General features: G+C 36.9%; 1 protein-coding gene across 1 annotated transcript in view; it reads right to left on the reverse strand.

Annotated features, from left to right (window-relative positions):
• LOC124265280 (alpha-catulin-like) overlaps positions 1-15,727 on the reverse strand; it is a 39,262-nt gene extending 23,535 nt beyond the window's left edge. Inside the window, exons 1-2 of the mRNA XM_046700069.1 lie at positions 15,606-15,727; positions 3,773-3,962 (exon numbers count right to left, since the gene is read on the reverse strand). Coding sequence (XP_046556025.1) covers positions 3,773-3,962; positions 15,606-15,698 — 283 coding nt within the window. The 5' untranslated portion in view covers positions 15,699-15,727. The remainder of the gene's footprint in view (positions 1-3,772; positions 3,963-15,605) is intronic.
• Positions 15,728-16,020: the final 293 nt, after the last annotated feature.

Genomic DNA, 16,020 nt, shown 5'->3' on the forward strand with positions numbered 1-16,020 from the left:
TATGGATTTACAACAAAACGTTTCTGGTCTACTTCTTGCCCTTTCATCACTCACCTGAAATCCATACCATGCGTTGTTTTGTTACCTTCCAGCTTCTAAAAGGCCATCAAGCATTTAAGATTGTGATTCACAATTTGAGTGTTCAATGTAATGCACAGCTCACAAGTTGAATGTTTGTTTGTAGGAAGCATGCTACCCATACATTTGTTCTTTTTAATGAGAAACCCCATACCAAGTTTGTTTAGGTATCAGATACCCATAAAACACTTTACTTTAACTGTAAATAAGGCATTCATAAGGTAATGAAAATCTGTATCTACACACTGTGGAAATGGCACAAAACAAAAGTTACCAGACATTTTAATGTTCATCTATACACAATATTATTTCTTTGGAGACATTGTCAAGATCACAGATGATTTTTTTTTATATTAATTAGCTTATGGTACTTAAAACAGATGTAATATGGCATTGTTAAAGTGGGTTATTAAACTTTGAGGGTTTGTTGTTGGTTCATATGTGGTAACACTATGGGAACAGGGTTGTAATCAGGGAAGCATGACCAGGTATGGCCAGAGAGCTGGGGAGTTAATTGAGAAACAATAGGGAGGTGTAGAGTAGCTTGGGTTGGGAGGGGGAAGGGGTTGTTTCTAGTATAAATAGTGGGACAGGGAAGTAATTTGTACAGACAGCCAGAATCACCATCGTGTTCACCTACATGGGTTCAAGCAACTGATATTCTGATACATCTCACGCTGGCTGGCGTAAGTTTTATTATTACATTACTTTCGTACATGATTGAGTATATTTGGCAAGAGACTTTTCAATTGATGGATTAAGTGGAAATGTAAATCAGAGTAGTGTGTAAAGTCTAAGGTAATGACACATCTCTTTTTGAGTAACTGTAGTAACCAATATTGTATCGTAGTGTCCCGGAACTGGCCGGTTATCCTTAGCATAAGGAGAAGTGAAATATCTCTGCCCCTAAGGAGACAAAGGGTCTCCGCTGCTTAGTAAGGAGAGGATTATCTGTGAGTATGAGTGAGTTGTAGATGGCACAGCCATCATCAACTACACGGGCACCTTCTACTCCGTGAAGGAAACCTTCGTCTGGGTGTGAGAGGAACCACACCAATACACAGGACGTGTCAGAAAGTGGAACAGAAGTACACTGACATTCTCATAAGAAAGTGTTAAATGTCTGAAAGACCATAGAGTGGCAATTTTCATTGTTGTCTATTTCATTTCTTTAGTATTCAATTTTGTACATAGGCATTGTATTATGTATATATTAGTGTGGGTATTAGGATATTAGTATACTTAGTAGTGTTGATAGTGTAACCTGAGCAATATTAGAGGTAGGCAGAAGTGTATGTGCAGCTAGTTTAGGTACTTAGTTCAGTTAGTTGTATTAGTCCTTTTAGAATTAGTTTAGATTAAGAATAATTATTGGGGTTTAATTACACCTTCAGGGGAGGAATAATGTTTTAAAAACTTATTCTATTGTTGTGGTTACTTTGGTATGTCAGACATAACCTACAGCAGGGTAAGTCTTATGACCCTCCACACTAACAAGACAATCATATACAGTTTGTGCATCTACAGAATCCCTACCAAACTGCCACAGTAACAGCTTGACCTATTCCTGTGTTCCTAATGGCAGAATGTCATGCAACCAGAACAACCATATGTTACTCATTACCTTTAGTTTGGGGGTGGTATTATAACATCGAAACTCACTGAAAGACATAACCCATCATTGAGGGCAATTTGACTGGTGTATGCGACCAAGACAACATCATTCGAGGACATGTTTGAACCTTTGTGCAAATGCAAGGATATAATTTCATGTTGCAGAAAGAAAATGGCCACTGCCTGAGTTGAAACAACCAGCATCTCTAGCTGATTCCCCAGCCCTCTCCCTACAGAAGATGTCTGGTTGAGATGGAACAATACCTACAACTGGAACAGAACCAGTCTGAAATGCTGGCTTAGTAAGGGTAACTTTGGATAGTATTTGGAACAACATCTTCTGAGTAATTTCCAATTATTTGGTGTCTTCATTACTTCCACTGCCTAACCTGTATCAACACAAATGATGGTTGTGACAAATAGTGAAATCGTTTAAGAGTTGTTACACCACCACTCTTTCAGGGCATGTCACTCTTCCCCCTGATACCTAGCATGGGTTTTGATGATATGCATGACAAACTTTTGTGGTTATTTTCAATAGCATATGATTTACACCACTTACAATGAAGCAAGTTACATATTTCCCCAATACAGATATCCATTAAAAGGTACATACGTCAAGTAGACCTAAGACATGAATAACACTAAGGTTAAGATAGATATTAATATCCTTGTTTCATTGTTGTAACTGTTGTGCCAACAATAATGGACACTGATGTACTGTACCATAACATGATGTCAGTCAGTGGGTCCGTCATCTTTACTAATTAACGACTATTTCAGCTAAATAACCATCACAATGGACATGACAAAGTGAAACAAGAAATTTGTAAATGTTGACACTGCAACAAATCCATTTTGATGCGAATTTGATACATGTGATGAATATTGGGTAACATATACAATAATAAGTCAGCAGTTGATGCATTATTCATTATATTCAGTGTAAAAGAATGACAATTTTCAACATGTTTTGACCATGTTGGCAGTGTCCATATGTAAGGAGACTTTTCAGATGAACTATTGAGTTTACTATTTACTAATAATATATATATATATATGTCTTTCTTTCACAGTTATACATACTGATCAGGTTGAGAATGTCTTTATTGTATAGTGATGATTAATTAAAGTTCAAGAAAACATAATATTTCATATACATACAAAATTACAAAAATGAGACATGAAAAACAAATTGTCCCAAGTAGCAGTACAAGTTTTCTGTAATTAACATGCAGGGTTTTACATGATGCGTGATTCCTGCATATTTGACACAACAATTTTGTAAACGACTCTCAAAATATTATCATTTGAGTCTCAAAATATTATCATACGAAGTCAAGCTTGGCGCAAGTTTTATGGGTGGCCCTCACAATTCAGTTCAATAAAATCGATTTGATAAGCAAAAAATGATATTGTTCGATGATAGTTTGACATTTACAGACCTGTCAGATTGTTCCAGAGAGACAGTAATCCTGGCTGTTTGAATTGAACAATGCTGTAGTTTAATTCGGTGGTGTGACATACAAGTTACATACTGAGAATGATTAACACAAAAGAAATATTAAAATTTTCATGACTCTCAAATATTGAAAATGACTCCCCAAAATAAATATTGAGTTACCATGACTCTCATTTTTAAAAGTCTGTGTAAAACCCTGAAAATGTATATTTGTAAACTGTAAACCAACTGAATAAACAAATTACAGTTCAGGTTATGGTGTTATAAGAACAACCATGCTATCGTTTTGTCTAAATTACAGTGAATATGCAAAAAACAAGAAGACAATTACATACTCTACTTTCAAGCATGACTCTATTTAATCAAAAAATTTAATCATGATTTTAAATAAAACGTCATAGCATAAGAAAAGCTTTTGGCTTCAGTATCAGTGTTGAAAACACCATCTTTAATCTGACCCGTTTCAACATCAATCACATTCCATCCCACTTCACGTGCGGTAATGTACCACCACGTCATGTCACAACAGACTCAAGTCACCATGTGATAATGTATCATCAGCATGATCGGGCAAGGACAAAGTTAGGCATTATCCATCCCCTCTGGTGCCACTCCTACCTGCTATCCTAGCCTCTTGACAAGCTTCACACATGTCATCTCTGATTTCTGGGTTCTCCACAGCAATCGACTCGCCTACGGTAGTGAAGCGCTCGACTGCGAGATTGACTGCTTCCCCCACTCGGACCAAAGCTCTCTGAGTCTTGTCTGTGACTTTAGTCCTCTCCTTATGGTTGACAAGGGTTGTGATCTGGAGACGACAGCAACAGAGCAATTAACATCACCATTCAGCTGACAATTTCCAGGATTAATCTTGGATTGTCATCCTGAGACCCAACTTTCAATATATTTTAGGCAGAGCTACATTAATTCTTTTATTTTGGGACATCACAAAGCTGGCCAGGCAAAACAATAAGCTCCTTTTGTGTGAAATGTTTTCCAACATGCGAGTTGCAAAGTTTGTCCTTGACGACGTAGACATGCCAAACAGAAGAATCTGAATACTTTTCAGTGTTCATTTGACATTACTTCCCATCTGTTTGTCAATGGCTTCACATAATATAAATAATAACAATGTATTTTTATTAAACAAATGTGATTTCTACCATGTTTCAACTGACCCCATAAGGCATGTGATTAACCTTGCCATGATGAATGTAACAATACATTATAATAAAAGGAATTTCTAAGTCAGGCTTTAACATGTTATTCATGGGATGGGTTTACAAAAATGTTATGTGCAGGATATAAACAATGTGTCAAACATGATCACCACTCTACATGTTTTAAATATTCCATTATTTGTTTACTCACAGAATTGAATCATCACATTATTTGTCAAAGTATAATGGAAATAAAAATGGTAAAAGATGAAACCATTTAAGCTAGTTCACTCATCAAGCGATAACACTCTACATAGATACTAAATGAAGGCACTGTAAACCATCACAATGATGAAGCAAATGAGAATAGTCTCCTGTGAGGTACACCTGGCTTGCATGACTAGAAGAAACAGTGGTCTTAGATTCAGGTGAGTATAACTATAATATTGTTAGCCAGTCAACAGTTCGTGTCTGCTGTCTTTACTATCTTGTCTATGTTTACTGTCTTGTCTACTGTTACTGTCTTGTCTACCGTTACTGTCTTGTCTACTGTTACTGTCTTGTCTACCTAATGATATTTAGCTTTAACCAAATTTTCGTTAACTTTTCCTTGTTTGTTTGCCTGCTTACTGACTTTCAACGAACATGGCAAGTCAGCAATATTCCAGTTCTATCACATAAATAAACAAGTTGTCCACACAAACCAGTGGTTTATATTATGTAAGTCCCATGCCATTGACGGATGACACACAACCACAACCTGATCACCAACTTCTTCCACCAAGCTGCCTTCACACCAGTAACAGATACCCAATAGACATGGGAAGATGAAAGGCCTGTGTTAACCAGGATCTCAACAGGGTCTTAACCTTTAAGTATTACAGCATTTACACCAACACATTTTCTACTATTCTAATTAAGAGGTCAATGGACATCAAAGGAAAACACTTAATCAAAAACGGTACAACAATCATGTTGAATCAAACATGCATAGAAAATATTACAAATGCCTAGTTCATTTTGTGCTGTTGCACAAGCTTAACATAATTAATCTATAAAACGATATACCAAGATATGTCACACACAGTGCCTTCCGGAGTTTGTTTTGTTCTAGAAGATCGTAAGTTAGAAGCACTATAGGTCCCCCTGAACGGTTACATAGGTGGGCATTTCAGACTCAGTGGCCAGTGCAATGTACATGGCAGAGACAAGCTCAGCTTAAATTATGTTGAATATGGTAAGCACAACTAGTATGGGATATGCACAAGCAATTTGATAAGTGTCAGTTTCATGGTTTTGTGGTATTGTTACCACTTTGGACATTGATATGAATATACAAAGAAATGTGGCAACAACTGATATACTGTAGACAGTTTTAGGATAGAAGTAGGTCTTATCACATTCCATCCATCAATACATTAAATCAGTAGAAGTTAGAACCCTCAACCGTGTCAGCCTCCTTCCACATCTACAAGCCTATGAGAAGTGTAATAGCAAGTGCCATAGCAGGCCTCCACATATGCAGCAAGAGAAACCAGTGACCAAAGACTCCAAGTGTTGTGTAGGCTGTACATGCTGTTAGTCAGTAGATGATAATGGCAGTTGAACATGGCACAAGGCTTTCCAGGCAGCTGCACACACAACCAGCAGTGATGGATAATTGATGGAGGAACGATGGCAGCACAAACATATCTCTACTTGCAGCAGGTACACAAGCCAAGATGAAATTGTTTTCTGCTTATCTGTCTCGAGAAGAGATAACATCAACACTGGTAACCTACTTATGGCATACAAAAAGATCTCTGTTACCTTGGGGCTAATACCTATCATTTTCTTTTCTTAATCCCATCCTTGTAAATTGGAAGTTATTTTTAGCTCACTAATGCGGTAGCACAAATACGTTTTATTTTTACAAAAAATTAATAAAAGAAAAGTGTGCCTTTCTAGTTATTAATGTGTATCAACATATTTTGACAAAAAATATGAATAATTTTATGATGTTTATGAGAAGTAAATATTCATGATGCAGAAAGGCTATGAAAAAATATGTCAGAGATGAATATAAAATACTGACACTGATGCCAAAATCCTTCCCTAAACATGTAAATTTATTGTGAACATGGTGAACCTTGGGGTTGTTTTTCATCGACAGATTGAAATAAATTCAAATAGAAACATATGAAGAGAGACACAAATATGACAAATGTGGACACGTATTCCTGATTTGTATTGATTCTCCAAAAAGTCGTTGATGACTTGCTAAAGAGATCATGGCTACTCATAGTGCTTCATCCATCTGTCACAAATGCAGACTTTCTCTTACCAGGCCCGGAAACAATTTTCAATATATTGACACATACACTGTTACAGCTGTGATACTAACAGCAATATTATTTGACAGATTTCATTCATGATTTGAAAGCAAATTCAATATAATCATGATAATAGCCTCATTCAGTGATTTGGATGGACCTCTGTGCTGACTCTCAATCAATAAATGATGCCTGTTTCAGCATTACCTTCCAATTCTTGATTACTGTGGCTCATCCTGCTGATAGCTACCCATTAGACTAACAACTAGTCTCTGAAATGAACGTATTTTACTGAAAAAAGTTCATAGTAAAATAAAATATAATGAAAAGGAGCCCTGAAAAGCTGAGGAAATCTAGACTTGCCACAATTTCTAGACTTGCGAGGGCTTTCTTGGATATATTTGCTTCAGGGTCTGTACGACAGACTAGCTTCCCATATTTGATACCTGCAATACTTGGAAGCAACCACAAACATCTAATCATTGTTATTGTTTGTTGTGTAACACTGTATGCAGCAATATTCCGACTAACCTATAAGTAATTGATTCTGGACCAGACAATTCAGTGATCGACAGCATGAGCATTAATCTATGCATTGGGGATACAATGACATGTGTCAACCAAGTCAGCGAGCCTGACCACCTCATCCTGTTAGCCGCCTCTTATGAAAAGCATTGGTTGCTGAAAACAATTCTAACCCAGATCTCCACGTGTATAAATATCTAACCACAACAGTAATACAATATCTGAGAGTCTTCACAAACCAAAGCCTCCAGTTCTTGCAGTTTACACACCACAAGGGAAAGCATCAGTAAATGTGCTAAGAAATATAGCTGACACCTTTTACCAACAGATACCTACTGATGTACTAGGAAAGTATCTGAAACTCACAATCATAATTCTTTCTGGGTGCAACATGTGAAACCATTTCTGGTGTCTATGCCATAACATTGCTTGGATATTGCTAAAAGCAGCATAAAACCAAACTGATTCAGTGAAATAAGTGTTGATACAAAACACTCCCAGAACAACAGGTACAACAGCAGAACACATACATCCTCACGCTAGCTTTTCCCAGAGATGATATAACTGTGATCATGATGACAGTAAACATTGTCTTTGATGTGATGAATTGTCATTAAATCTCTGATGCTAAAGTACAGTAATACACTTTACTACCATAACAGCAATCACAATTATACGCTTGTCAGGATGAACGGATGTGCACATCTGCCCCCAATCAATGATGGACAAAAGCTGACATGGATACTGTCAATACAGCCATGGTTGCACTTGACGTGGTGTATGTGTGACCTTCTATTAGGGCACAATCTTGGCAATTATCAAGGTTATAGGAGTTGAGTATAATAATAAGTTTACATCATCTGTTTCAAATCAGCTGTATCTAACGATCCCCTTTGACTGTTAAACCATAGACACAGTGTAATTCACATAATACCACAAGTCCATGGTACAAAGATGAGAAAAATGTTAGTTTTATGACTATTATTGATAATTATATTCGATAACAGACAGAAATCATGAAGGAGGTCTGGAGTAATCAGTCTGACAGCATGAACAAGGAGTGAGTGAGTTGGGTTTTTCACCACTTTTAGCAATGTTCCAGCAATATCATGGCAGGGGACACCAGAAATGGGCTTCACACATTGTACCTATGTGGGGAATCGAACCCGGGCCTTCGGCAGCATGAACAAGGATTAAGGCCAAGATCATCGACACGATCAAGGTAGAACTTAGCCTTGCTAAAATGCTGTACTGAATGATGAGTTCATGGTAGACTAATGCTTAGTATCTGAATATATATAATTTTGATAGTAACAAACAAACCCATATAAATTGAAAAGGATCCCCAGGGAGACCATAGATTCAGAATCAGAATATCCGAGACAGAATTAAAAGAATGTAAAGATATATTTTCAGATTTGAAAATTCCATTAATTGAAAAGGAGCTTAGTGAGATGGGGATTCAGAACCTGAACCTGAGGAAATCTAGACTTGCTTCAGTTATGGCTTTAGCATTGTTGAGAGTGCTAGACAGTAGGGAAAATAATGTGGTTCAGGGACTGTGAGACAGACTAAGTTCATGGATGTGTACTTATTCTATCCTTTAAGAGGCAGTGGGGTAGGCTAGAGGTTAAAGCATTTGCTCATCATGTTGAATGACCAGGGTTTGATTCCCTACATGGGTACAAAGTGTGGCTCCCATTTCTGGTGTCCCCTGCCATGATATTGCTGGAACATTGCAAAAAGCACCACAAAACCAAATGCACTCACTCACTCTATTCTTTAAAGAAGCAAGTCTAGAATAGCAGACATTTTAAAAACACCTGTCTTTTATAGGGACAACTTGTTCTTTTTATTTACATGAGCTAGCTATTATCATTTAAACTAATACTTATTGCCTTAGAGACTTGTGCTTTTAAGTCTTGGGAAAACTATTTTTATATTCATTCAATCCGCTTGATTTCAACATGCACAGTAATAACCAGTTACAGTTCTCATACATTGTAAATGTTTTAAGTTATGAATAGTTCTAGGCAAATCCTAAAAGAAGCCATCAACATAACCCAGCTCATCTTTTGCTATTTATCATTTTGAAGATTATCTAGACACACAGCAGACCTGTAAATCATTTGTAACAAGATCAGTCATTTTCCATATGTCAAGCATATTTCATTTACATTCCCACAATCAATTTCTAAATGTTTTCAACATGTTCAAAAATGCTCGAGTGAGTTTCAACCTAAATTCATCATACCCCTCTATAATGTGGTCCAACGACAAAGCTTCAAGTCATTAATATAACATAAATTAAAGCTGCCATTTCCTACAGTGTGTACAACTAGACCGATTTATCTGTGACCCCAGGCTCCCTGGCCTAATCACTGCCAGTCAGGGACACCTACACGACCATGATAACTATTGGCGCACCCAGTCACCCTTAGCCCAGCAAACCTCATCATTAAAACTTTCATCAATCTCATCCTGCAAACGCAACGCCAATTAAGCAGGGAAAACATAATTAGAAGGGTTCCTGTTTAGGGAAATTGATGGGACTTTAGCAAGCAGAGGCTATGACTCAGATGTTACATGAAAAAAAAATCTGTTAAAGGCCATGATTTACTTACGCATTGCTTTTCTTTATGAAAGGATTAGTATGGGACTGATTGAATAAGGGAGGTCGTTGGCATGTTATCAGGACTTGGGCAGCAACAGACAGCATAATATTACACACAGAGTCTCCGATATCAGGCCATTTCTCATGGCAAGTCTCCCCGAGATGTAGAATTTCATAACTGCTACATACAAACCCTCAAACGAAAATAGGGAAAATATCCTACATAAGTAACTCACAGTTTTGCAGGGCAAAACATTTTCATTTTCTTCAGTCACACACATGAATCTTTGTTTTGATGGACAGTATCATACCCGTGAAGGTCTGGGTTAGAATTGGTCTTCAGCAACCCATGATTGTTGCAAGAGGTGACTAATAGGATTGGGTGGTCAGACATGCTGACAAGGTTTCTTGCATGTATCTCAAGTGTGTAGATTGATGCTCATGCTGTCAGTATCTGGATTGCATGTCTTGACACACGATTATTTACAGACCACCGTCATACAGCTATAAAATTGTGTTTAATGCCACACACAGCAAACTGATAGCACCATGTCATGTGAGTGTATTCACGCAAGTAATTCATGCAAGCATCCATTGTCCATTATGTAACAGTTGACATTATATTATCACAGCTGAATACATGAGTACTGGGCCTTTATCTTATCAGTTTTCAAAGCAAACAATCAGAAACATGATAAAGAATAGTTTACTCAGAAATGGGAAAAGGTTGTGGACATAAATTATTCACTCACATTATTGCCAGTGCCAGCGGTACCATGACACCTTGCAATCAACCAGGCGAAACATCACCACTGTGACCATTCAATACTGTTTTAATAATGTTAGCTTGGTTCCTAAACAGTCATGAAGAGTCCTGCCAACAGTTACTTCATGTGTAGTGGCCTAATCCTTAAATGTTTCCCATATGATACAGTGGTGATTAAATTCTGCACATAGCATACATTACTATGATTAACAATTCTGGAAATAACTAGACACACCAAACTTAATCATATTTGAAAACTTAACATTAATCGCATCATTTTCCCATGTGAATACATGAAATAACCAGGCGGAGAAGTCATCAACAGGATTAGCAACATCAAAATCCATTTCATTTGTCACACATGGAAAACTAGTAAAGAATATGTCCATGATAAAAAGTTAGACTAATAACTAGGTTGCACTTTGTAATATTGGGTTGCACCAGTGCAAGTAACAAGGCACTAATTCGAGCCCTGATTCAACATAATAATATACTACCTGAGAGATGTTGTTTGACAGATACTTATCACTTATCATTACTAAATTTGAAGAAAAGACCTATAAACATTGTTATGCCAAGCAGCTGATCAGCACAAGCATGGTGATTGGTCAAAATCCCAGAAAATAACCACTCTAACATCCTGAACCTTATACAAACAATGTTCGTAAAATCTTTTTCAGAAATCTTTTCTAAATAATAAACATAAGTAAGAGAGTTGGGTATCATAGTATAGTTTGTGAGGAAATTCTGAGATGATACAGTTCGTCAACCTTTACCACTAAGGTGAATGACGAGCATTGACATGATGCTGAAACACCTACAAGACCTACATCATTAATGGTGATACGCAATGACACATTTCCTTCACATGCTTTACACAAAGGAACAAATACGTGGTGTCCGGCTGTGGTTGCTGAACTTCACATGAACTATGCACCATAACATAACCCTATGAATCAGCGTGATCCTTGCTCAATCAAAGTTCACACTCCTGTGAACATGACGAATATGATAAACTCCCCATGCTCCTATCACCTAAAGTCACTTTTTGCATTCCACCACTGATGGTGGCATGATGGACCTCCTAGACCATTGCTGTACTGCATTTAAACACCCCAGTTGGCTCTCCACACAAAACACACAGGTCAGTTATTGCCTCTTTCTTGTTTCTTTATACAGATCAGCAAAATTGGTCTACGGAGAAAGTTTATTCAGTTCTAAGTTAGGATGATATCAGAAGGAATACAATCACTTGGACCAACAGGTTGTCACAATATTGGCAGGTAAATGGAATACAATCACTTGGACCAACAGGTTGTCACAATATTGGCAGGTATGTGAAATACAATCACTTGGACCAACAGGTTGTCACAATATTGGCAGGTAAATGGACTACAATCATTTGGACCAACAGGTTGTCACAATATTGGCAGGTACATGGACTACAATCATTTGGACCAACAGGTTGTCACAATATTGGCAGGTACAATAACACTTATACTTTCTGTAAACATTCAAAAACAACTAATATTCTTCATGATTTGCAAGTTCTGTGATTACTCTTGTTTAAAGCGAAGGCTATAAGTTTCCCCTGTTCATTTCATACATTGGAAAACAAAATGGATAACCCATGACCATTTATCTAAAGTTTCTAAATATTTGATGCACTGTTTGGGAGTAACACGTAACAGCTGACCCACCTTAGTTCCAGATAATTGTGCATGCCATTAATTATTGACATATTCAAAGAGCTATCCATTGCATGGTGTGGGTGTTGGTAGTTATCGTTCTGCAGCACACACAATCAGGACATTATCTTCCACAGTGTCAAAGCTGAATGTTATAAACAACAGTTCAATCACACATCCAGTCAATGTGGTCATAGCAACTGACTATTATCATATCATGTGACACTTTGACAAAACACTGCCTGTTGTCACTAACTATATCATATATACATGACTTAACAACAGACTGTTATGAGTTGTTATTCAATGTCAATAATTGTTTGAAATATGAACCTGAATATGAACAGCTCATTTGCCAAAATAACAGCAATGTAAATTTGCTCAGTCAGGGTAATCAAAACAAGAATTCAATATGACTTTGTGTCTCCTGAAAGGTTAGTTATTTTGAAAAAGGTTTCATCCACACATGCCACATAGTTTTCAGTTTCATAACAAATTACTTTTTAAACAGGAATTGATTCTACTGAGTTTGTGGTGAAACATGTTAATTGATATCAACCTAGCTGACTGACCTGCAAAGTGACAAAACTGATTACATTTAAAATTTTAATGTTATTGACTTAAACAATACTGAGCACTGTGAAAACTGTCTCCACTGTGAGCATTCAGCTAAACATAGTGCAATATGGTTACACGATATTACAGCACTCAGAGAGATCAGCTGTCCCTGGTTACAGTTGCATCAACAACATAACATGACCCACAGTAATTTAGTGTAAACTGCAGCTTTTTCCCTTCTGTGTCAGTTATTACGGTAATAGACAGTCTAACGGGAGAGGGTCATATATTTCTCTTGGAGTAAAGCCCAACCTATGTCAAAACTATTTTCATCTACTATCAGTTATTATGAAACATGCTGGCAGAAAAGACTGAAAGTCTTACAGAAAATACATGAAGAATCAAATTGAAGCCTATAGCTACACTGTGAGAGCTGCAGACAATAAATCTAGATTATGCTAAATAACATATTGAAATAATTGACATGACTAATAAATCAACAACATCTGACATGTTCAATAAAAGGCTTTCAAGCTCCTACCATCTTATTTATAGCATCAAGGCACTAGATACTTTTCAAGTCACACGTCCAATAATAAGTTCACAGCCTTGCCTCAAGTAGAATCAATGGTGACATTTCAAGGTTTTGAACATGACAGAGTAGACCTATATATATCGAACATGGTAAAGTATATATATATGAAGATTTTCAAGTGCTTTTTTGATATTGTAGGTTTGGGCTTCATAAAAGGATAACACACCACAGAAAATATCTATGATATATTCAAAGGGGTTAAAAATGTCTATATAACTTGTAAGCCTAACCACACCAACAAATTAAGCAATGGCCAAAGTAGGGAGCCAATGACAATGTCTAAAATACATTAGATGACTATCATAATCTACACATGGTTTCAAGCCTTTGATATGACTATTAATATGTTAACATTAAGTTAATATGCCTCCTGAGTCATCCCCACCCCCACCCCCTCTACTTCTCTCACCCCCTCACCAGGCAATGACTTGAGCACATTTACAAAATATCTCACCTCTTATGTTGAACACAGCTAAACATAATCAACACTAAATAAGGATTCATGCCCGAAAAAAGTAAGTCTCTGACCTGAAATCACTTTTATGAGGTAAATCAATCTTTCAACTACACAAGGCAGTTCAGGTCTATTCCAAGTTAGTTTGAAAGAAAATTTAAACTTCTTGATGCACACCCACTGAGCATAACACAATCTGTGGTGTCACAAGCTCATGAACAACACAATCTTAGTAAAAGTGGAATGGCAATTGCAAGAGTGTGTTTTTAGGGTGAAATATCTAACCAGCCATCCTTAATAGACAATGTAATAGGTGTACAAGAACAATGCCAGATGCATAAGCCTTTTTCACAACCCAAGAATGTGTTCAGAGTTCTCATATTACTTTATTTTGGGACTTCACTTCCAACTTTTTACAACTACAGCTGCATGGTAACTGGAAGATGGCTTTCAATTTTAGGGTTCTATTTTGGAACATTGTTATGTTCATGCTGCTCCTTTTGCTACCAGCACATACCTGGTGGGACTTTGACAAGCTTTCAAACTATCAGCAAGTATCATATACATATAACATATGATAATATACTCATATGCTGATAGCAGGGTCAATAATTAACTTTTTGTAAAAGAGCATTATTTATATCTTAAATTATTGTTACCTCTTTTTTTTGTTATAAACAATCCCAACAGGCCAAATGGATAATTAAAATACTTACTCACTCAATATTTTTTACCCAATCATAAAATACTTTTCTTTTTAGCTGTGAGTAGCACCCTGCAACTTTCTACAATTACCGGTAACATAACACTTTCAGCATATGTAACAGTCAGTGTGCATGAAGAACATTAAGATTTCTATCTATAAAATACAAACCAGTTTATCAACAATTTTTACTTGCTTAAATGCTATTCTATGTAATGTTTAGTGTACTTGCCACCATTCACTTTATAATCATGCTAAAGATATTCTCTTTCTATTGCTTATATGTCTCAATGTCACAGTCATCAATAAATGAATAATCATGATGACAGGGAGCAGCATAACTATGAAAACAGCCGAAATTGTTTTCTGCTCAACACAGACATGTAAACTGTCAAACAAATGCCATATTGTTTCAATAACTATTCATAGCAAGACAAGGAACCCATAACGGACTCTGGTCGACTGCCTTTAAAGAAGCAATGGTAGTATGATCTTGGATGAAAAGAAAATTTCCAACATAATACCCAAATTACCAAAGAAAACAGTTCGTTTGATAAATTATTTAAAAAACACTTTTGTATGTGACATGCCATCTGATACAGCATCAGTGTTAGAAAGGAATTCATCACTATTGGTGAAATGGTGTCGTATCACCTGCTGGCTACATGTGGAATACAGGCGTGGCATCGATATAAATTGTGGAACATTCCAACCAAAATGTGTTACTTTGTTTTTCAGCCTTGCGCGACGGAAGGGGGTGTGGTTTGTTAATGTTTACATTCAGCATGCGCGGGAGGTGACATTTCTATGTCAAATATTACATAACAATTGTTCGCGAAGTATATTTCAGATCTTTGGATGCACATTATCAACACAACATTCATATGAACAAAGCTAGAGAAAACAACAAAATAAACGCGATGCATATGTGATCAAATTTATCATCAACATAGGATGAGTATTTTTCTGCAGAGGCGGTGTCGAGTAAACATTTGCACATCAATTCACTGTTCCGAAGATACAGTTTGCGTAAATAATGCGTTTAGCGCGGAAATTATAGTAATTAGTTATCCTACCTGGGTCACAAGAGGCACGAGGGTCTGTTCTACAGATTTTGTTCGTATTTCCAGAGATATGCGTGAATCTGTCTTCTGCAGCATGGCCGCCATCTTGCTCACCGGCAAGATACTGTTACGGTACGACTAGCTACAAGCTAGCCGTTAGGCTATAGAGTTGACGCTACCGTCCGCAGACTTCACCATTGATCGGATGCGGCTCATGCAGCTATGCTTTGTCGCGTTTTATTGATGCACCGTCTAGACTTCACATGCACTGAATTAATCAGTCGTTAAAAGTCAACCCGGCCCAAATCACATTTTCAGTGGGTGACGTCACATCGGGCACATGTTGAGTACATAAATCTGATGTCATAATGACTATGACGTCACAGTGAACAATTACTTATATTGTATATGGGCATTATTACCATAT

Source organism: Haliotis rubra, unplaced genomic scaffold (genome assembly GCF_003918875.1).
Source record: "Haliotis rubra isolate DU_JTF1 unplaced genomic scaffold, ASM391887v1 Scf97, whole genome shotgun sequence".
In the NCBI taxonomy this organism is placed as follows: Eukaryota; Metazoa; Mollusca; class Gastropoda; order Lepetellida; family Haliotidae; genus Haliotis; species Haliotis rubra.